At 46.4% G+C, this 22,118-nt stretch overlaps 1 protein-coding gene across 1 annotated transcript in view; it reads right to left on the bottom strand.

The window, feature by feature from the left end:
• The window catches only part of PIK3R5 (phosphoinositide-3-kinase regulatory subunit 5), a 99,162-nt gene that overhangs the window by 41,835 nt on the left and 35,209 nt on the right, over positions 1–22,118 (bottom strand). The window contains exon 2 of the mRNA XM_024201376.3: positions 11,576–11,688. Coding sequence (XP_024057144.2) covers positions 11,576–11,675 — 100 coding nt within the window. The 5' untranslated portion in view covers positions 11,676–11,688. The remainder of the gene's footprint in view (positions 1–11,575; positions 11,689–22,118) is intronic.

The following is a 22,118-nucleotide window of genomic DNA, read 5'->3' as shown; positions in this document are numbered from 1 at the left end:
TGCTTACAACATTAGTGCTCTTAATGTGGTATTGTTTATGATCTGATCTGTGTGCTATAGGAGGCATGGCTAGCAACTCAATAGTTAATTCAACAATGTTTCAGTTTTTCATTCAACAGTACCTCTGACCGGCTTTTGTCTCAGAAGCCAATGTGATTTGAAGTACACATTTCCTGAACTTCACTACTCTCTTTGCTGGGCTTTGGTAAGTCGCTGTAATCAAATCTTTCACACAGTGGGGTTTCCCTCTGTCAGCGTCACCCTAGACTGCAGTACCTTCCTGTGAAAGTCCCAGGACACAAAAGATTTTCAAGAAAGTAGCTGTCCCAACACGGGGGCCCAGAGCTGCTGGGAACCTGGCTGATTTTGGCAAAGCAAGAAGGATGTTGGGATCAGGGGACAGGTCGGGGCAAGGGCTGGGCATGATCTCGACTGATCTGGATGCAAACCACCCCTGCCTTCGGCTACACTGATTTGGGCAGCAGGGGTCAGGCGGGTTTGCCTATTGCTAAAGCAAATCAGGCTGTTTGGAACAGATGCCTTCGAGACCAGCTGCCTCACTGCGGAGAAGGGAAAAGTCCAAGGCAACAAAGTGGAATTTGCAAAAGTGGCGGGGACTGAAATACACCTCGGTAAATTGCCGGATGAAGAGAACTCCATTTCCTGTGCAAGCACAGCCACAAGTACAAATAGCCCAACAAGGTGCATGCTCTTTCTTTCCTCTCATCACTAGCAAGAGAGAAGGAAGTCACAGTGCTGTCTGGCTGCTTTATGCTGGACTGAATGAGATGGGGGACAGGGGGCTGGATTCCTTCCAAAGGCAGAGAGAGGACAAGCTCTTAGAAAATGGACAACAGGGAAGGTGAGGAAGGAGGGATGAGGGTGGGGGCTAAGGTAAGTATCACAGATGCAGACCTGGTTTGCGATCACATGGGCCACTCTTGTAATCACAGGGTCTCCCAGAACGTAGGGCCAACCCAACGATGATGCAGCAAAGCAATATTTAAATCCCACCCCATGAGATAGAGTGGAATCTGTTTGATACAGGGGGTTGGATAATCAAAGTTTCCTTGTTACAGCAGGAACGCAGATGACTCAGGCAGAGGGGACAGCTGCTGCAGAGCTTAGGCCACCATAACTCCATGGGACATCCGCAGCCTTCAGTTACCAGAGTTCAGTAAGCCAGGGCAGTGCTGTGTCCCTGTTAAAAATATATTGAAGCGAAAGCATTCTGGCTCTGAAATCCGCAGACATGGGAAGCCAGGAACAAGTGACCCAGTGAAGCAGTACTGTGCTAGCAGTGATCACCATGGATTCAGGGTTCCAGGCCTCTGCAAGAATTCTGGACTCCGACCACCATCACCATGTTACTTCCACACCAGCTTTGCATCATGAGTATCCAGGACCTTGACTTGAGTGCTGGAGAGTCCTGGATCCCTAACCCTGTCACCCCACCCTACGGCTACATTTAGACATGAGCATGCTGCCTATGAGGATTGGTCAGAAGATCATAGGCTACCTTTAAAGCAAACAGGACATTTAGTCACAAACTCCCCTTCCTTCTGCAGGTGTCATCGAGGGGTGCAATGCAGTCTGCCGAGAAGGGAGAGCGGAGCACACTCAGCTCTGCTGCGACAAGAGGGTATTTTTATGAAATACAGCATAAAGCAATTCAGTGTCCTGTAATTTGAGATGTATCCGCTATAACATGTAGCCAACACATCCCAGTCATGCCAATAGCAGCCCCTTTCTGCAACTCTTGTGAACAAGCCTTTAAAGTAAGGCCACAAGCACACAGCACATGTGACCATTGCACCATCGCCACATAATTAATGAACTTGTTGGCTAAAGCTAAGGCTGAATTCTTGCCCTCACATCCCCCCATTATGACCCACTCTTCTCAGTCAGCTTTTTGCCTTTCCTGGTGTAACAAAACAAGTCCCAAAGGTTTTCTTTGGGGATTGAACTTGGGGGCTCTGGACCTAAATGCAGAGGCCACTCCAGTCAGACTCCAAGGCCAGAAAGGACCATTGTGATCATCTAATCCAGGGGTCGGCAACCTTTCAGAAGTGGTGTGCCGAGTCTTCATTTATTCACTCATTTAAGGTTTCGTGTGCCAGTCATACATTTTAACGTTTTTAGGTCTCTTTCTATAAGTCTATAATATATAACTAAACTATTGTTGTATGTAAAGTAAATAAGGTTTAACTAAACTATTGTTGTATGTAAAGTAAATAAGGTTTTTAAAATGTTTAAGAAGCTTCATTTAAAATTACATTAAAATGCAGAGCCCCCCGGACCGGTGGCCAGTGTGAGTGCCACTGAAAATCAGGTCACGTGCCGCCTTCGGCACCCGTGCCATAGGTTACCTACCCCTGCTCTAGTCTGACCTCCTGTATAGCACAGGTCAGAGACCTGTCCCCAAAATAATTCCTAAAGCAGAGTTTTTAGAAAAACCCTCCAATCTTGATTTAAAAATGGTCAGTGATGGAGAATCCACCATGACCCTTGGTAAATACTTCCTATGGTTAATTACTCTCACTGTTAAAAAATTATGCCTTATTTCCAGGCTCGATTTGCCTAGCTTCAACTTCCAGGCATTGGATTGTGTTATACCTTCCTCTGCTAGATTAAGGAGCCATTTTTAAACATTTGTTCCCCATATAAGCTACTTATAGACTGTGATCAAGTCACCCTTCCACCTTCTCTTCGTTAAGCTAAATAGATTGAGTTCCTTAAGTCTCTCACACTATAAGGCAGGTTTTCTAAACCTATAATTATTCTAGTGGCTCTTCTCTGAACCCTCTCCGATTTATCAACATCCTTCTTGAATTGTGGGTACCAAAACTGGACACAGTATTCCAGCAGTGGTCGCACCAGTGCCAAATAGAAAGGTAAAAACTGCTCTATTACAACTCAAGATTCCCCTGTTTATGCATCCCAGAATTGCATTAGCTCTTTTGGCCTCAGTATCACACTGGGAGTTCATGTTCAGCTGATTATCCACCACAACCCCCAAATCTTTTTCAGGGTCCCTGCTTGAGGATAGAGTCCCCCATCCTGTAAGCATGGCCTCTATTCTTTGTTCCTAGATGGAGACATTTACATTTAGCCGTATTAAAATGCATATTGTTTGCTTACGCCCAATTTACCAAGCGATCCAGATCATTCTGTATCAGTGACCTGTCCTCGTCATTATTTACCACTCCCACAGTTTGTGTGTCATTTGCATACTTTATCAGAATGGTTTTATCAGGTCACTGATAAAAATGTTAAATAGCATAAGGCCAAGAACTGATCTCTGCAGAACCCAACTGGAAATATACCAAGAGGAGCAAATCATCTTAGGTGGGAGACCAAACCTGAAAGTCTGATTTTCCCAGCAAAGCCACAAATGCATGAATAGAAATTTATCAGTGACAATGTTTTACAGCCAGTGGCGAATGCTATAATCACACCTTAATTCACGGTTATTGGGCTCAATACAGAGGTAGCTGAGTGAAATTCTATAGCCTGTGTTATAAAGGAGGTTGGATTAGCTGATCTAATGGTCCCCTCTGGCCTTAAAAATCTTTGAATTTCAGCCTGCTGCGGTCCAAATGCATGACAAAGACCCATAGTGAAGGGCACAGAAATTATTCATGCAGGAAACTGACAATGCTCTGGGACCCATCCTTTTAGGGTATCTAACTGACTTTTGCACCATGGTTCTTCATTTCAGACAGGGCCGGCCTTTAGGAACTGCGGGGCCCAATTTGAATACCCGGCGGTGGTCCGAGTCTTTGGCAGCACTTCGGCGGCGGGGGGTTCTTCACTCGCTCTGGGGCTTCCTTAGCACTGAAGGACCCCCTGCTGCCGAAATGCTGCCAAAGACCCGGAGCGAGTGAAGGACCCCCCTGCCGAAGTGTCGCCGAAGACCCAGACCGCCGCTGGGTGAGTAAAAAAATTTAAAAACCACCTAAGGCGCGGAGCCCTCTTAGGCGTGGGCGCGGGGCCCGATTCCTGGGAATCAGGGGAATCGGCCTAAAGCCGGCCCTGATTTCAGATGTAAATAATTCTCAACATAATAAGTGAAGGAGGCCAGATGTGCATGGTGTGCACTGAACTTTGGGTCTGTAATGAGGGACATCCCTAGAAATGAGGCATGCCGGTGATACATGTCTGCAATCAGTCAGTCATTCTTAATGAAGCGCTGTTCTCAGGTGAAGACCAGCCCAGGCAATGTGAGTTGGTAGAGTGAAAATTCCCATCCTTACCAACCTAAGCCCATTAGCGAGGCAGGGCCTACCCAGCTCAGGGTCAGGCACTTGCCAGCTGAGGGCACTGGAAAGTTAAATACAAAACCTGTTTAATATCCTAAAGGAAAACGTTCCTTCTTCTGGGGCATGCAGGTGGGCTGACTATTTCTCTCAGTTGGATGACAACTGACTTTGTACAATCTGAAGCAATGAGAGCCCGTTTACATTGTTCTGCAGCACACTGATTCTGGGCTGACCTCAGTGGAGGAGTGATGAACGCACTGCAGAGAACAGACGCTATATATAAGCTCGCATAGTGACCTAGGAAGAGTATCCCAGTAGCTCTGTTCCCTCCTTGGACACACTATGCTGGGACAAACGCAGAGCAGCAGCAGGGTTCTATACAGAGCTATCCATTACAAAGCATCTCTTTCTGATTTTATTCTCAAATCCAGAGAATTCAGATGCAGTAGCTCCCATAGCAGTTAGGACTGTCTCCAGTGGAGATAATCTGCTACAGGATGCAGGCACTGCAGGGAGAAAAGATCATTGACAAATCTTAGCCTCGTCTGCTGCTTTATTGCATCCTAAATGCTTCCTTACAAAATTAAAGTAGCATCAGGTCATGGTGGCATCCAGGGACTCCCAAGGTCCATTCCCACCAACCTCACGGGGTACTGGGCAAGTCAACTTTTCAGCCTAATTTTCCTGGTCTGTAAAATGGGAACATCACACAGGGAGCTGCATTCACAATTTCTAAATCAGAGGCTCAGAACCAGAGCACGAAAACTACATTGGCCCAGTCAGAGCACTGGTGCTTGACTTGAAAGGTTATCACCACCAGACACTTCTAAAGTGCGCTACACGTATAAATTACCAGTACTTCACAGACATTAATTAATCCTCACAAGACCCTTGCGAGTTTAGTAGGCAGGTAAATAAGTCAGTATCATCTTCACTTTGCATATGAGAAAACAGACAGATTAGTTAACAGCCTTGTCTTCAGAAGTGCTGAGCGCTCCTGAGTCCCATGGTAGTTCGCAAGCTCAGAATCTCTGAAAAAAGCCAAAGTCATCAGCCACTTGCTGAAGGACAGCAAGTCAGTGGCAGAAGTGGGATTAGATCACAGAGATCCTCACTCTCTGTCCCATGCTCCAACCAGCAGACCATGCTGCCTCCAACACCACGTCAGGATAGGCCGAGCTGTTTTTTGCAGCAAAGAAATTAACAAGAAAGTCCAACAACTTGTGACTGAACAGCCAGTCCCAGAGAAATCTCACTTTATTACAGGAAACAGAGACTCACCAGCAGCTCTTTGGGGCAGAGACCATCATTTTTGGTTTGTTTGTACAGCACCTAGCACAACCGAGTTCCAGTCCACGACCGGGGCTCATAGGTGCTAGGGTAATACAATTAAATATTACAAACACTGAGTTTGGACTAGCGCCTGAATCACTACATAGGCATGTGCAGAATAGCACTTTGAAATGTTTCTACTTTGATCTCCAGTGTCAACAAAGATTACAACATCACACCTCGAATCGAGCAACAGCCAGGCCAATATCGGGGCCGGGGGAGGTGGCTAGGAAGGATGAGGCTTGAAGGTTTCTTTTCTCAGAATTACACTGCAATACTTGGCATCAGCACGCCTCCTCCAGCGGCTGCTACCTCCTGAATTCTGCAGCTGTGGTTAACGCTTCCCCTTTGCTTCTTGTTAAAAGGGACAACTGTCAACTTCAAAAAAAAAAATAAACCAAACTTGCCACATGACTCTGAGCCAGCTGGTACAAGTGACACCCAGGATCAGTAGAACAGACACAGGTTGCCAGAGTGAAAAACATTTGTCTATTTTTTCAGTTTGTTTCCATTGTGCACTTGATGTTTCACTGTGACTAAATCAATTCACTGTAATAATTTGCCCGTGTGTGTGAATCTTTAAAGTCTTGTAAGTTAAAGGAACATTGGGCAAAATTTTCAAAACGTGTCTAAGTCCCACTGAAAAAAAATCAAGAAAGTCAATAGGACTTAGGCTCCCAAGCGTCTAAGTCACTTTGGAAAATGGGACTTAGGTGCTTTTAAAGACTGTACTCTTTGTCAGGGTTCATATCCCTAAAATGTGTCCTAGTCCCCTCCCTTGATTTTTGTTCCACTGAGTTCTAGGTACACCTCCCACTTCTCCCCACAAGGCAAATATTTCAATGGGCTTTTTTCTTTGATCTAAACAAAAGAATAGCAGTAACCCTGTATCCAGGGGCAGCCCCATGCTAAGCCAGTAGACACATCACAGGAAATTTGCAAAAAGCAGACCAGTCTGTACACTAGCAGAAGATAGCAGTTTCCATTATTCATTTTGTTTATATTTGTGTATGACTCGTATCCCCTCGCCCCCAATTAGCATTGAAAATACACTTAAAGCACGAGAAAAGGCGGCATTTTCCCCCACAGTCTAGTCCAGGCATGTGCAGCATATTTGCAGCTCATGCTATGCACAGGTATTATTTACAATCTAGCCAGGTATTTAATCGCTATCGTACAACACTCTCATTAGCAGCTTTGTTATTCTCATAACAACTGAGACAGAGTTAAGTGACTTGCCCAAATCATAGGGAGTCTGTGGCAGAGCCGAGAATTGAATCTGGATCTCCTGTCTTCCAGTCCAGGGCTTTCACCACAACCCACCCTTCCTCCTTAGATCGCTAACCAACAATCTATAGCTGTGTATTAACATCCCTCCTGTCCAGGGAGTTTAATATGCGCTATCGGTGGAGCTAAGAGGACACTTGGGCGTGATGACGAGATGTTCAATTCCTTTGCTGAGTGGCCCCCCTAGGAGTGGGTCTTGCCAAGCTACTTCCCAGCACTGGTTCCCAAAAGGGTTCAAAGCCCCATCTTGGGAGGGGCTCCCAGAGGTCAGCTCTTTTCTGACCCCTAGGGGAACAGCTTGGGTTTTCCAGCTAGGAGCCTGGAAACGGGAGCTGCCTTGGTTTAATTTTGTTTTGTGTTTGAAGCCTCTTTAGCTGCATTGAGGGAATGCAGCCAGAGACTCTGCCGATTTGTTTCAATTTGATTGCTCCAGAAAACCTGCAAATAAACCTGCAACCTCAGGGAAGCTATTCCTTGACCAGCTTGGGATTCCTGCTGGGCTCTTTAGGGTGACCAGACAGCAAGTGTGAAAAATCGGGACAGGGGTGGGGGGTAATAGGAGCCTATATAAGAAAAAGACCCAAAAATCGGGACTGTCCCTATAAAATTGGGACATTTGGTCACCATAGGCTCTGTTGTAATTCACATGCCTGCTGCTTGCTGACTTTACAAATCTCAACTTTTTAGTCGGATCTTTTTTTGGTAGGGGAGGGTGAAATATTGGAAGTGATTAGTCACTCGCTATGGAGCAAAGGCTTGCAAGCATAGTACTGGAAAATAAAATTCAGTATTAAATATGCAGACATGCAGAAAATGATCAGTGATCATAGAATCAGGATCAGGTATACCTATGTTTCCAGCACAAACAGCAACTGCTTTCCTTTCAAGTCAGTTACTTATTTCAGATTAAGGAACACAGCAAAAGCAAGAAAGAGCCAAAGTAAACTGGCAAAGCAATTAATAAAGGATGCAAATAGCATCAATGCAAAACTGTGGCCAGTAGGGTTAAGGTTAAGAAGGAATTCTTTAAATATATATTAGGAATAAACAAACTCCTTGCAATTGTATAGGTCTGATACTAGACCAGGGTGGTAAAATTGTCACTCATGATGCAGGAAAAGCAGAAGTGATTCAATAAATATTTCTGTTCTGTATTTGGAAAGAAGCAGGATGGTGAATTCATGTACCACAGTGAAAATGAAATGGTTTCTATTCCATCAGTAACTAGAGAGGATGTGAAATAGTTGAGGATGTTAAAGTTAATTTTTTTTAAATCGACAGGACCAGAGAAGTTGCACCCAGGAGTAGCAAAAGAATTGGCTGACGAGCCTTTGAAACCATTAATAGTAATTTTTAACAAATCTTGGAACACTGGGGAAGTTCCAGAGGACTGGAAAAAAAGCAAATGTTCTGTCAATATTTTAAAAAGGTAAACAGGAGGATCCAGGTAACTATAGGCCAACTAGTCAGATACTAATGCTCGCCAAAATCATGGAAAAACTGATATGGGATGCAAATTGGTAAAGAATTAAGGAATGGTAATAAAATTAAATGCCACTCAACATAGTTTTATGGAAACAAGACTTGTCAAATTGGGTTTTTTTAATGGGATCACAAGTTTGGCTGGTAAAGGTAACTGTGTGGACATAATAGATTTATACTTCTGGATGATGTTTTAGACCCGTGTGACATTCTGATAAAAATGTAGCCCAAATTAAATGGATTAAAAACCGTTTAACTGATAGATCTCAAAACATAATTTTAAATGGGGAATCATCATTGAACGGGGGTGTTTCTAAGGGGGTCCCACAGGGGTCTGTTCTTGGCCCAATTAAGTTCAATATCTTTATTTGTGAATCGGAAGAAAATATAAAATCAATACTAGTAAAATTTGCTGAGGGCACAAAAATTGATAGAGTGGTAAATAATGATGGGGACAGGTCAGTTATACAGAGCAACCTGGATTGCTTGGCAAGGCAGGGTCATTTGAACAACGTGTGTTAATAGATACAGCCAAATGCAAGGCCATACAACCAGGAACAAAGAATGTAGGCCGCATTTACAAGCTGAGGGTCTATATTCTGGAATTCAGTGACACTAAATGACTTAGCGGCCATGGTAAATAACCATTTGAACATAAGCTAACAGCATGATGCTGTAGCTAAGAGGTTGCAAGCGATCACTAGATATATAAGCAAGGGAATATTGAATAGAAGTAGGGAGGTGATATTACCTCTATATACAACATTATCGAGATCACTACTTCATGCTATGCCCAGTTCTTGTGTCCAAACTTAAGAAGGAATGCTGAAAAATTGGAAAGTGTTCAGAAAAGAGCTACAGGTTGAACCTCTCTAATCCAGCACTCCCTGGTCCGGCAACATCCATGGCCCAGCATAGGCGCCGACTTCATGGGTGCTCCAGGGCTGAAGCACCCACGGGGAAAAATTACTGGGTGCAGAGCATCCACCGGCGGCAAGCTCCCCCTTCTGCCCCCCTTTCCCCACGCATCTCTTGCGCTAGTGGCCCCGCACTTACCAACTCCTCCTCCTCCCTCCCAGCGCTTCCAGAGCTCCGTGAACAGCTGATTCACAGCGTTCAAGCTCCGGGAGGAAGGCGGAGGACCTGGGACCAGTGGCTAGGACCCCAGGCGAGGGGCTGGCAGCTGGGACCTGGGGCTGGCATCAGAGCCCCCCGAAGGGGGGAGGCCAGCCGCGGGGCCCCCAAGCAGGAGGCCACACTGGGTGCAAAGCCTGGGGGTGCTGCCGCAGCCCTCATAACCTACTTCCTGCACCTATGGAGACCTGCTGGCACTCTGCATTGACCTCCCGTGGTTCAGCAAATTCTCTGGTTCGGCACCAGTCATGTCCCAAGGGTGCTGGACTATGGGGGTATAGGTTCAACCTGTACAAGAATGATTCAAGGTCAGGAAAACCTGCTTTCCATTGTGAGATTAAAGCAGCTCAATCTATTTAGTTTATCCAAGAGAAGGTTAAAAGGTGACTTGATCAGAGCTTACAAGTATCTACATGGGAAGAGATTTCTGACAGACTGATCTTTAATCTAGGAGATAAAGGCTTGACAAGTTCTAATAGCCGGAAGATGAAGCTAGACAAATTCAGATTAGAAATTAGGCACTTTTTTTTTTAAACACAAGTGTCATTAACCAATTTACCTATGGTTTCTCCATCACTTGAAGTCTTTAATTCAAAATTAGATACCTTTCTAAAAGATATGATATAGCTCAAACCGAAGATATGGGCTTGATGCCAAAGTTTCAGGGTGAGCATTTTTGGCCTGGGTTTTGCAGGAGGTCAGACTAGATAATCATTACGATCCATCTGGTCTTAGAAACCTATGAATCTAAAGTCTCTACAAAAACATGCAACATTCAACTCCCTGATAACATGCTGCATCATCTCTGCCTTACAAAACAGCAGCTGCAGACAAGCACACATCTAGAAACATAAAGGTGCCGGGCTACTGAAAACAACCCGTGACAGTTGCATACACCAACACAGCACACCCAAAGCTGGGACACACCCATTCTTTTTCCATTCCCTGATTTAAAGATGGCTGGCCCAGCTGGCTGAAAAAGGGCTGTATACTTTGGTCATCTCGGGGGAACGGGAAGAAGTTTGGTAAGGAATGGATGTAGTTATCCCAGGCTGAAACCTGGCTCTAAGATCTCGATCCAGAGTTACTGATATCCAAGTTATAAAACCCTGAAAATAAGGGTAGCAAAGACAGACAGTCCCTGAACTGCAGTGACCGGCGAGTAAAGCACAGAGGTACCAGTAGCAAGACAGAAATTCAGGGCCAGTTTCTGACGTGCTTACTCTCACAGAGTAATACCTCTATACGCAGTCTCCATGTCTACAGTGATGCTGCCTGACGTGACTAAACGACAGACATGGGAGGGGGAATATTTTAATGAGATGATGTAACTGCAGTTCCATGGAACCGTTTAATCTCTGGTTAACAGAACACCCACTCCCCCAGTTAACTGAATGTTGTCACACCCCCCGGCACTGAATGCTAGGTGGGACTGCCAGAACAGTCAGTGCTGAGCTAACTCTGCTCCCACTGCAGTCTATGGGAACTTTACCATTGACTTTAATGGGACAGAGCTAGGCCAGCACTGGGTCCTTTGGAAAATGCCATCCACCATGTTTCATTGTCCCCCTTGTCCCAAAACTGCAGTGAACACCCCACCCCCAGAAATACAGGTTTGAGCTGCGTTTGCCCCAAAGCAAGACCACACCAGCTAGTCAAAGAACAGGTGTCATCCCTTGTGGTGAATGGAGGTTCCTACCCTTTTCAGCCAGTGCTCTGACCAGTTTGCATACACCATGGTACTTTTACTCACTGCCTTAAACTTAACATGAATCTCTCAACATCTTTCCAGCTAGGTGAAGGACTTGGGAAGGCACAAGTGGGTAAGTAGAGCGGACCCATCTCTAACTCACGTATTGAAGGAAAGGTGGTTCTGAGCCCCAAAGTCGCTAGAGGAATGGGGTGGTAGTTCCTAGCCACATTACCTTCCCGCTGCTTGGTCAGAATGTTACCAGGCAAAGGACGAGATGTACAAATATCAACCGAAAGAGCAGGAAGAATCCCAGGACATTTATGCCACAAGGTTTGGTGAGGATACCCTGGGCCTTCAGGAAGCATATGAATATTGGGTCACCTACCAGTCCATGTGGTGGAGGAGGCTGTACTTCTGCTCAGCCCATGCAGACATCTTTCCAGTGCATGATGGATCCTGTCCTCTGTGCAAGTTGTGTGCTGCATTTTAGTTCATCTCCTAAATGGGGAGAGAGAGAGAGAAAGAAAGAAGAGTTAACATCACCAGGCCGTACCCAGGAGCACTCTGCTGAGCAGAGAACACAAAAGAACTCCCCGAAGTCTTGACAAGCAAGGACATCCGCTTTGAAATTTCATCCAGTTAAGAGTCTCTTCCCGACCTTTTCAGCTACTATCATTGCTACCTTGTAATCTTCTTTGCCAATCGCCTGTCTTCCCTACCTTCCCAACTGTGAGCAAAGCAAGAGACATTGTCAACTCAATCAAAAGGAGCTGCAGGGTCTCTTTGCCATGACCAGGGGGCGTAAGATCCTCCAGAACTGCAGTACGTGCGCGTGCATTTTCTCACAACTACCCTCCGCTGGAGAGAGCAAGACTGGCTCATGCGTTTGCAATGATGATGAAGTCTAGTGGCTACAGGCTGGCAAAGAGCCTTAACATAACTGACAGCTAAGGAAGTCTCATGGCTTAGATGGTAAAGGGAGCAGATGGTTCCGAGTTCTTTCCACCCCATAGTGCAGGCGTGTAATTTAAATGGTGACCGTGATGGACATTGTTGGTGGCTATGGATTCATCCTACAGTGCCTCTGCTCAGATCATAGTTCTAGCCTTAGACAACCTGTGGGACTGCAAAGGGGAGCTGGGTCTGCTCCTTCTCCAGCCACTCCCTGCTGCTGACTGGCCAATGTAAGGCAAATGCCAAGAGGCTATTGGGGTAACACAGGACACACACGGTCATGCTATCTGGGCTCTAGGATAGAGTATCTTGTCATGCAGGATGGTCAGAGCCATGTTGAAATAGCAGATTGCACGCACATTTCACCATTGATTTCACTATATGGAAAATACCCTTCCACCCCTACTGCTTAGGGATCAAACCCACTAGGCAGGCCAACACACGATGAGTCGCACGTCACGTGGCATCCTCCCTCTTACAGCATTACACCCAATTCAAGGGAGTGGCGGGTGACACTGGTGGTAAGAAAACTAGCCTTTCAGTTAAGCATCATGGCAGTGATCATGTATCTCCTCCTATTACAAATAATGAAGAGATTACCGCATTAAGGCCACCTCCCCTGCAATCAGAGCTGAACATCCAGATGGCTACTGCTGGGTGTGCACCTTCCCCTCTCTAGCCGGAGGCCTCAGTGGGGTCTCAGAGCTTCCTTGCCTCTTGATTAAAAAAAATAATCTAAAATCCATCTCTCCTGGGAGGAAGGTTTAGCCAGTGCAGCCTTTGCCTCTGGATGGCAGGAGCAGCCTCCTATTCATTCTCTACACACACTAGGATCCTAGAAGAGCCTCGAAGTATTGAACTTGAGTCTGGGGCATCCCAGCATTTCTCTTGGCTTGATTCTCCAATGTATCCAAGCAGAACTCAGCGATCATGGCTCCTCAATTCACAGCCAAGGTGGGCAGCTTACATTCAGTGGCAAATCCAGTGTAACAGGGCTGTGCTCCACCCTATGCCTCCCTGCCCACCCACTACCTCCCTCACGTCAGTGGGCAGGGAGGAGGGTTCTGGCATGGCAGAGCTGGTCTAGCCACACCATCAGCTATATGCTGGTGGAGATTGCCCCGCACAGGGGAAAGTCTCTAATGGAGGCCTGTAGCTGCCTTGGGCTCCTAAGCAGGGCAAAATGAACTTGGCAAGTCAGAGAATCAAGCCCCTATTCCTACCTCATACACGCTTCAGAGAATCCACACGTGGGTCCTTCCAGGGAAAAGTGGCACTGACGCACAGGCATGGCAGGTGAAAGCACTCTGCTTTACTGGGAAGTGAAGAGCTTCTTCGGCATGTTGGCATCAGACTCTGCCATGGACTGGGTTGGTTTCCTGTCAGCGAGCATGTACACTCCCACCGATTGACTCTGCTATGGCAGTGTAGGGAGAAGAGATTCTGCTACAAAGTGTCTGAAGTGAACAGACAGAGAGTATGTGCTCATCTTCCGATCCGCTTGGCATTTCACTCATGACTCGTGGCAAGCGTCAAAAGGAAAGCGGTGACTAAGAAGGCAATGACTCATGTATCACCCAGCACATTGCCACAGGGCACAAAAATCCTATATGTCAGCTTGTTCGAGAACACATCTGGATCATCTGAAGAAAGGCTAATGTTAGTCTAGTGTTCAACAAAGAAAGACTAGGAAATGTCTCTTGCCCATTGAGAACGCTTGATCCATCTGCAACGCACTGTCCCAGAACGGCAGAATTCCTTCCCTTATGCCCCTGGATTTTGAAATAGGAAGCTGACGTTGGGACCTGAAGGGAAAGTTGTTACCGTAATTTTCAAACCACAAAGTACAGATGCATCTGTCTGTTTCCTAATGTGTCTATGGTGACCACATGCGTCTCCAAGGCTCGTCATATTCAACAAAGTCTGTTGAAAATTTAATGTAAAAAGGACTTTGGAATGTGTCCAGAATTGTGAACTAGTAACATTTCATTCCCCCTCACATCATCCCCCCCAAAACAGATCCACAACTTGTGCAAAATTTCGTTACAGGGGACAGTACTGGAAAGTGCAAGTCAGACTTTCCAAGCGGCCTTGCTAAGGGTCTGCCTACACTGCAGGGGGAGGTAGATGTATCCAAGCTAGCCTTCTTCTACTTAGCTCAGGTACTGGAGCAGCTGCGGCACTTGTTCTCACCCGGCAGCGGTCCGGGTCTTCGGCAGCATTTTGGTGGCAGGGGGCCCTTCAGTCGCTCCGCGTCTTCGGCAGCACTGAAGGGCCCCCCGCCACCGAAATGCCGCCGAAGACCCAGACCACCGCCGGGCCAGGGCTCGCAGGGCCCCTGCGGGGCCCGGGACCTGGGGCAAATTGCCCCACTTGCCCCCCCCATCTGGGCAGCCTTGGTTTTAGCCCATGAAAGCTTATGCCCAAATAAATTTGTTAGTCTCTAAGGTGCCACAAGGACTCCTTGTTGTTTTTGCTGATACAGACTAACATGGCTACCCCTCTGAAGCCTGGGTCTTCTGAAAGGAGACAGATAATCTCGCTAGACAGAGATTTCTAGTGCAACTCATCACCACAGTACATACTGATAGCTGGTCAGATAGGACAGACTTCTACTGGTATACATGCTACAATGAAGAACCAGGCTCTCTCTTCCCCACCCATGAGTGGCACCGCACAACTAGATTCATTAATGAAGCAGCTTCTTACTGATCAAGGGGAAGTGATTGAGAATGAGAGGACAACAGGGAAGCTTAGAATCATTGTCCCCCAACTATGTGAATTACAAAGAAGTAGCGTGATCAGTTCACAGAAAGCAAGTTTTGCTCAGCATTTTAAACGCCTTTAACAGCGGCAACAGCAAAATAAAGCCGCATTGCCTCTCACAGCAGCATACTTTTTTTGAGTACCAAATATGCAATGTTTGCTTGGTTTAGTTTGGTTTTTGAGAGATGGGGTCTGGAGGATACAAGCTTAGATGGGCCCAAAGCAGAGCCAGAGCTGAGCCCCACTAAGGAGAAGTCTGGATTTGAATAGAGCTGGTTGGGAATTTTCTGATTAAATGAGTTTTTTCCCCCCATCAGAAAATATTGATTAGTCGACACCAAAATGGTCGGCAGGAAAGAGTCGGATCTGACAAGTTTCCCAATTTGTGGGGGGGGGGGAAATCAACCTTTTTGAACCAAAGAGCTGTGAGCTTTGGTCCAAAATGACTTTTTGTTTCAAAATGTTAGTTAATTTATAGTAACAAAAAGTTTAATTTTTTTAAAAGACCAAAATTGAAAGGAAACTTTTTGACCCATTCCAAATTTTTTTATTTTTGGACTGGCTGTTCACAAAACAGAATCTGAGATTTCGACTTTTTGTCCCAGGTGCAGGGCAGATAAATTCTCAAAATCTTGAAAATTCTCATGGGAGAGTAAAACAATTTCCTACCCAGTTCTAGATCTGAACTATGCAATTTGAGGCCATCTTTCAGTTATTAGCGGAGGGTTTCATCTCTATTAGCCAGGCCAGAAAGCACTGCAGAAATAGTCAGGTGGGAATGCGCAGGTTAAACATTAGGTGAGGGCTTCACCCCTTTGCTACAGCCCTTTTATACTGTGGCAATGTCAAAGGGTCAGTGAAGGGAGAATTCCCCCTGCCATAGGCTTTGGGTAAGGGCAATTCATGCAGCCCTACCAGGCTGCTGCCTCAGGCCCCAGCGTATAGGGCAGGGCAGAGTTACAATGCATAGCACTGTCGGCATTCTCGTGGCACCGTTGCCCAGAGGAAGTCGGGACAGGCTGCCATAACTTGGGCACTCCCCTAGGGCTGTGTAAGTTATGCCAGAGGCCTCATTGGTCCCTGGAGCAGCCCAGAATTGGAAGGACGGAAAGGAGGTTTAGGCTGTGGAAATCTCACTCTAGCAGTTCAAAACAGACCCTACATGAATAGGACCCGGTATGCTATGTATCTGAAATGCATGCGGGCTTTACAATAGGAAAAGAGCCTATACTGACTCAGAGGTGTCTAATATGTACAGCATGTCCTACAAACATAGGGCCAGATTCAGCTCCTCCACTGAGGAAGTGGGGGTCAGGAGTTGCTCCACTGGACAAGTGTAAACAAGAAGGGAATCAAGCCTAAGGGTCAGATCCTCAGCTGATGTGAATGGGTACAACTCCACTGCAGCGAATGGAGCTGCACCCGTTAGCACAGCTGCTTTGGCTCAGGCTACAGAGACTTCTGTCCCACAAGGGGCAATTCCCCACCCCACACTTCTTCAAATAAGACCACTCCAGCGAGACATCTGGAGAGGGCACAGCCCTATGCATCCTGGCTATATGAATACTCTTTCTCTTCCATTTCCACCAAAACGCCAAGAGAAGAAACCCAGACAGCTGTATCACAATCTGAGATTTCCCCTTCCATTACATCCACTCCCAGCGACAGCTCCCCAAGACACATGTGCAAAAAGCAACCGGCCCGCTGAGTGCCTGCAATCATCTCCTTCAGTGGAGGGGAAACCCACGGCATGGAACAAGGTCTTTAATCCAAGCATCCAGGTCACACAAGAAAGCCCCCAGGGCACATTCAAGGAAAGACAGTAGCTCTTCCTGTCCTGCTAGTTCAGAGGCTGCTGGCTGCAATGCCAAAGTAGGAAATGGAAAAAAAACCACTCAGCCCAGAGGCCTGGTTTGCAAACACACTCGCTTTCACTGGGAAGTCCGATGGGCTAAGTGCTGGCATGATTACAAATGCTACTCTGCCCTGTGTCTCATTCATGGACTCAGCTCCTCCAGTGCTGTCACTTCTCACCCAGCCCTCACCTTAACACAAGTGAGAGAGGAAGGGCTCAGTTCATCTGAGCCAAAGGATGGAAACTAAACTAAACCAAACCATGGATACAGAGGAATCCATGCAGGTGTGCTGGGTGGGAGAAGAACTGCAGCAGCAATCACTTAATTTGGACTTAAAAGCATCCAGATCACATCTAATGGTTTCCCAGGCCCATGCACATGTCATTTAGAACCTACAGTGAATTCTTTTTTTTCCTTTGACAACATCTCATCTCTCCGCCTTCCCCATTTCACTCTGAATCAGGGGTCCGGTGCAGAAATAAACCAATGTCACCAGAACAAAGGTCCAAGCAGATCAATCACTCCAAGTGGTACGAAAGCTGAAGTAGCAATGCAAAGCATCCTCTCCACCCCAGTCCCCTCCCACAAAGAGATTTGGAAGCTCGGCACCAGCGGAGAAGCAAGTGATTGCATTGGCACATCTCTCGCATCAAACGCCAGCCTGCAGGGATCAGAGACCAAGTCGTCCACAGGAAGGTGTCATGAGCTCAGCTCACTCAGGTCATGTCCCAGAAGGAGCTATTGCCAGTGATCACTCCTTGAGAGGCACAAAACCCTAAAGCCTCCCTTGATTGAAGCCTGTATTGACCTCAGCCCTGGATTCTTCTGACTCTGAGGAGTTTCAGTGGGCCTCTTGGGAATAAGCACAGTCCTTGCGTCAGGAGCACAGGTCTAGAAAGCAAGGAGAGCACCCATGTGTGCGTGTACATGTGTGCTTCAAGCAGCCAGCCCCGCACAGGTGGCACTTACTCCTTCTATGAAATCCACGTTTTTCCTTAGATCACAGAGGAAGTCCTAGTTTCTGCCATTCTTAACATCCCAGCTTCTAGGGTCTCCTCCTCCTCCTGTGCACACAATTCCTAAGTACCAGGGTCAAAGGGTGGAGTCCCGGAGCAGAAAGACTGAGCAGCCGTAGAATGTTTCTTGTGGGATTCGGGGCACAGCAGGGAGAAACCCACAATTTCTTATGATCCTCACAGCTCAGGCACAGTCATCATCTGTGTTTATGCTCAAGTACGCACAGAGCATCAAAGGGCAGGGAGATGAATAAGATAAGAAGTTCGTTCAAACCCTGCAAAGGTGGCATATCAAAGGATCCAGAAGGCAACAGGTTTGACAAACATCCGCTCGCAAAAGGCAAGTGAACCATCCAAACACCCAGGCTGTAAACATTATTTCCTTATTGGGTCACCGGTTCCTGGCCTACTGGGGTAGGAAGTGAGCTGATCACACAGCGCTGCTGTTGGAAGACAACAGCACATAAGCCCAAGCATGTGATTGGGAGCAACTCTCTCCACTCAGACTGTTGGAAGCCAAGTCCCCCTGGTGACATGGGGTACTCAAATTTCATCACTGATCTGAGAATCACCACTGGCCTCAGAGGGGAAACCAGTATCTGACACAGAATCAGAGGGTCTTTCCCCACAGCCAAAGGGGGAGGGGTTGCCTCAGTCACAAACCGAGCCCTTAACATAGCCTGGGAGTGAGGTCGCAGTGGTCACAGACCAATGGCTAGGCCTCATGTGACCGGTCCTCTAGAAATAAGAGAACTGTGAACTTGTTTTGATTCATCATGTAAAAACCAAGTGCACAAGTGGCTGTGTGGGCCCAGTTGGTCTGTTTATAATAGCTAGGGTTGCCAAACCTCCAGGATTGGCCTGGAGTCTCCAGGAATTAAAGATTAATCTTTAATGAAAGATTATGTCATGTGATGAAATCTCCAAGAATACATCCAACCAAAATTGGCAACCCTAATAATAGCACAGACACAGAGAGGAAGCATGGGCCTAAATCTGAAAATCAATAGCTCCTGGGTCTTCTTCAGGACTTCACCCATCTCCTGCTGAAGTCAGTGGGAGCAGTACTGGGCCCTCACTGTGTGACCATCTCTGCTCCACTTTTCCTATCTGTACACCGAGAATGATATGATTATTTGAACAGGGTAGTGCCTATAGATCCCCAACCAAGAGGAGGTCCCTATGGCACTAGATGCTGTACATACACATAGTAAGAGACAGTCCCCTACCCCAAAGAGGTTAAGATCCAAGTGGATGAGACACAAAAAGGAAGGATCATTATCCCCATTTTACAGATGGGGAAAATGAGGCACAGAGATTAACAGACTTGGCCACGGTCACACAGGGACTCTGTGGTAGAGCCAAGAATTGAATCCAGCTGCCCTGAGCCAGAGTCTAGTGCCTTAGCCACAAGACCACACTGCATCACACAGCTCCCTACTACTAGTCTACTTCATCCTTCAAGGGCCATAGGAGACTTTAAGAGCAGGTCGCTATCTCCATCCCAATTAGGCCAGCAGGTGCCACTCACTCATGCTTTCTTCCTAAATGGAGCATGAAGCCTATAATATCTTAACTTCAGTTGAGCGTTGAGGCTGCTGAGCAACTCTCAGGCCTTAGTGAGCCAAGGATGTACGGCTTGGTTAAGCAACACCTAAGAATATGGAACATGGGTGGCCATCTACAAGAATCCCATTCCAAATATGGAAAGAAATTACGTAGTTCAGGGTGAGGAGACGCACGTATAGATATATATAGGGATAATGGGGCAGAACTTAAAGAAATGAATCATTTAGAATACAAGCAAAACTTTCCAATAGCAATGGCTCTTCAGCTAGTGATTATACTCCGCAAGGAAGCAATCCAAGTCCCAACACTGGGGACATTTAAGATTGAACTGGACAAAGCGCACACACACATGCCCAGTATGGAATAACCCTGCAATAATGCTTGCTTTCTATTATCCAAAATGGAGACCCATGCTTCTGCTCTTCTCCAGTTTGTCATGTACACTGACAATGGGATGTCTTTTTAGTTAGTGATGTATTAGATTTTACTACTTCATATTACTTTTCTGGCCACAGTCAAGCCCCGTAGAATATTCTACATCAATCTGCAGAGTGCTTTGCTACCCATCTAGATGAAATGTGCTGTAGAAACGTAAAGGCAGAAAGTTGCACCACCATGTGGATTACTGCAGCATAAGAACAAGGCACGGGAGGGACTATGATTTGTCTCAAACTCAATATTATAGATGTATTGGAGCTCAGCACTAGGTATCCAGGAAGTAAAAATCAACGGTGCCCTTCCAAAGGAGGGGCATGTATTGTGATCATGAAAGAGAAGGTTGGCCAGGTGCACTGACCTGCAAAAGAACCAGAACATTATAGTGCAAATATTCCCTATTAAGCAGAAATAGAGAAGAAAGAGCAACTTCCTGAAGCGTTACCAGCTGCTGGAGATAAATATTTAAAAAACACACACCAGTGAACCTGGGTGACTAATTTTCCAGCTCTGGATACCAAACTGCTGGCCCTTTTTAATGTGTTAGTCATGTGTTGTTTATTTCTCCAACTCCCTCTGGTACAGCTTCTTCTGCTTAGCTTTCACTAAGTGCCTACAGATAAGGGGATCAAAAGAGAAAGCCAACAGGAAGCTGAGAGCTGCTTAAGAAATGTCATCGCCACATAAATTCCTCTCTCCAAGCCTTTCACACTGCTGAAAATAGGAATTATTTAACAGGATTTCCCTAATTCCACCCTGGAGATTAATTGCATCATTAAGCAGTCGCTTAATGCTAGGGTTCGTGCACTGGAGGGACCACAAACTTGCAAAACCAAAACTAGACATACTTATCAACATCAAATATCCAAGAAGTTGACGTGGCTTCCAGGGACCCAGAAGATCTAGGTTCAGTGGCTGACTTTGCCAGTTTCCCTGTGTGAGACTAGACAGGGTGGGTAATAAAACAGAGACTGAGTTCAGTTCCCAGCTCTGCTACAGGCTCCCTGCGGGTATGTCCACATTGCATAGTAAACCCGGCTCTGTGGGACCTGTGCCTGCAGCCCCTTCTTTTCAAGCTTGTGCTGGAGTGTCCACACTGCATTGCTATGCGAGCCTCAAATCAGTGTCGTGGGCAAATAACGTATAGTAATATTTTCAAAAGCACCTAAGTGACGCAGGAGCCTAAATCTCATTGACTTTCAATGAGACTCAGTCTACGTCTACCCTACACACAACTGGCGGAGACGTGTAGCATATGTGCAGCTACACGCCACAGTGAAAGCACGCTGCATCCACACTGTGCTGTATAGCTACAGTGGCAGTGAAAGGCTCTGGCAAAGGGGAGACTGCGAGAGTCTCCAGCAGCAGGGAGCCCCAGCCTTTCCCCGCTGCCGGAGACTATTCCTGAGGCAGGGAAAGGCTCCAGCAGTGGGGAGGCAGTGGGACACTACACTGCTAATAACAGCGGTGTAAACACAGGCAGAGCTTGGGTGAGTGGAGAGCCATTTAGGGTGTGTACTCAGGTTCATACCCACATCCTTCATGCGTGTCTTTACTTACTTAAACCATGTCTTACTGTCTACACTGCTACTTATACCCATGCCGGGGGGCTACATGGGTATGTACACTACATGCACTTTTGAAATTTTTACTCTAGCCTCTGGGCCAGATTTTTAAAGGCACCTAAAGATGCAATGAAATCAATGGGTGTTTTGGCCCCTACGTGCTTTTGAAAATCCCACTAGGTGCCTAAATACCTCTGACATCAGGCCCTTCGTGCCTCAAGTCCCCCGTCTGTAAACTGGGGATATTTCCTTTCTCTGTTTAGTTTGTAAATTCTTTGGGGCAGAGACGGTCTCACATTTTGTTTGTGCTGTGCCTAGCCGCCACTGCACCCCGATCTTGGTTGGGGTCTCTAGCCATTACTGTAACACAAATAATAATGGTTGTCCTTTTTTTTTTTCCTATTTGGTTTCTTAAGTTTCTTTCTTCTCAGGACTGTTTTTTTAAATCTTCCTATCTTCCTCTTAACAAAGAAACCAGGCTCATGAGCCTGAAGACTTCATAGAATTCTTTTGTAACAGTGGATTCAAGACATCACAGCTGAATGTCTGTCTCTGGTATTTACCTGGTGCTCCATGCCTGTAGTACCTGCGAGCCTCACAGTCTTTAATGAATTTATCCTCGTCACATCCCTTCAAGGTAGGGCAGTATCCCAATTGTACAGATGGGGAACTGAGGCAGCAAAAGATTAATTGATTTGCTCAAGGTCACATAGAAAGCCTGCAGAGGAGCAGGGAACTGACCTGGGTCTCTGGTGTCCCCCAGTAGC

This window comes from Terrapene carolina, unplaced genomic scaffold (genome assembly GCF_002925995.2).
Source record: "Terrapene carolina triunguis isolate 2854851 unplaced genomic scaffold, T_m_triunguis-2.0 Scaffold192, whole genome shotgun sequence".
Classification (NCBI taxonomy): Eukaryota; Metazoa; Chordata; order Testudines; family Emydidae; genus Terrapene; species Terrapene triunguis.
This window is presented reverse-complemented; position numbering and strand designations above follow the sequence as displayed.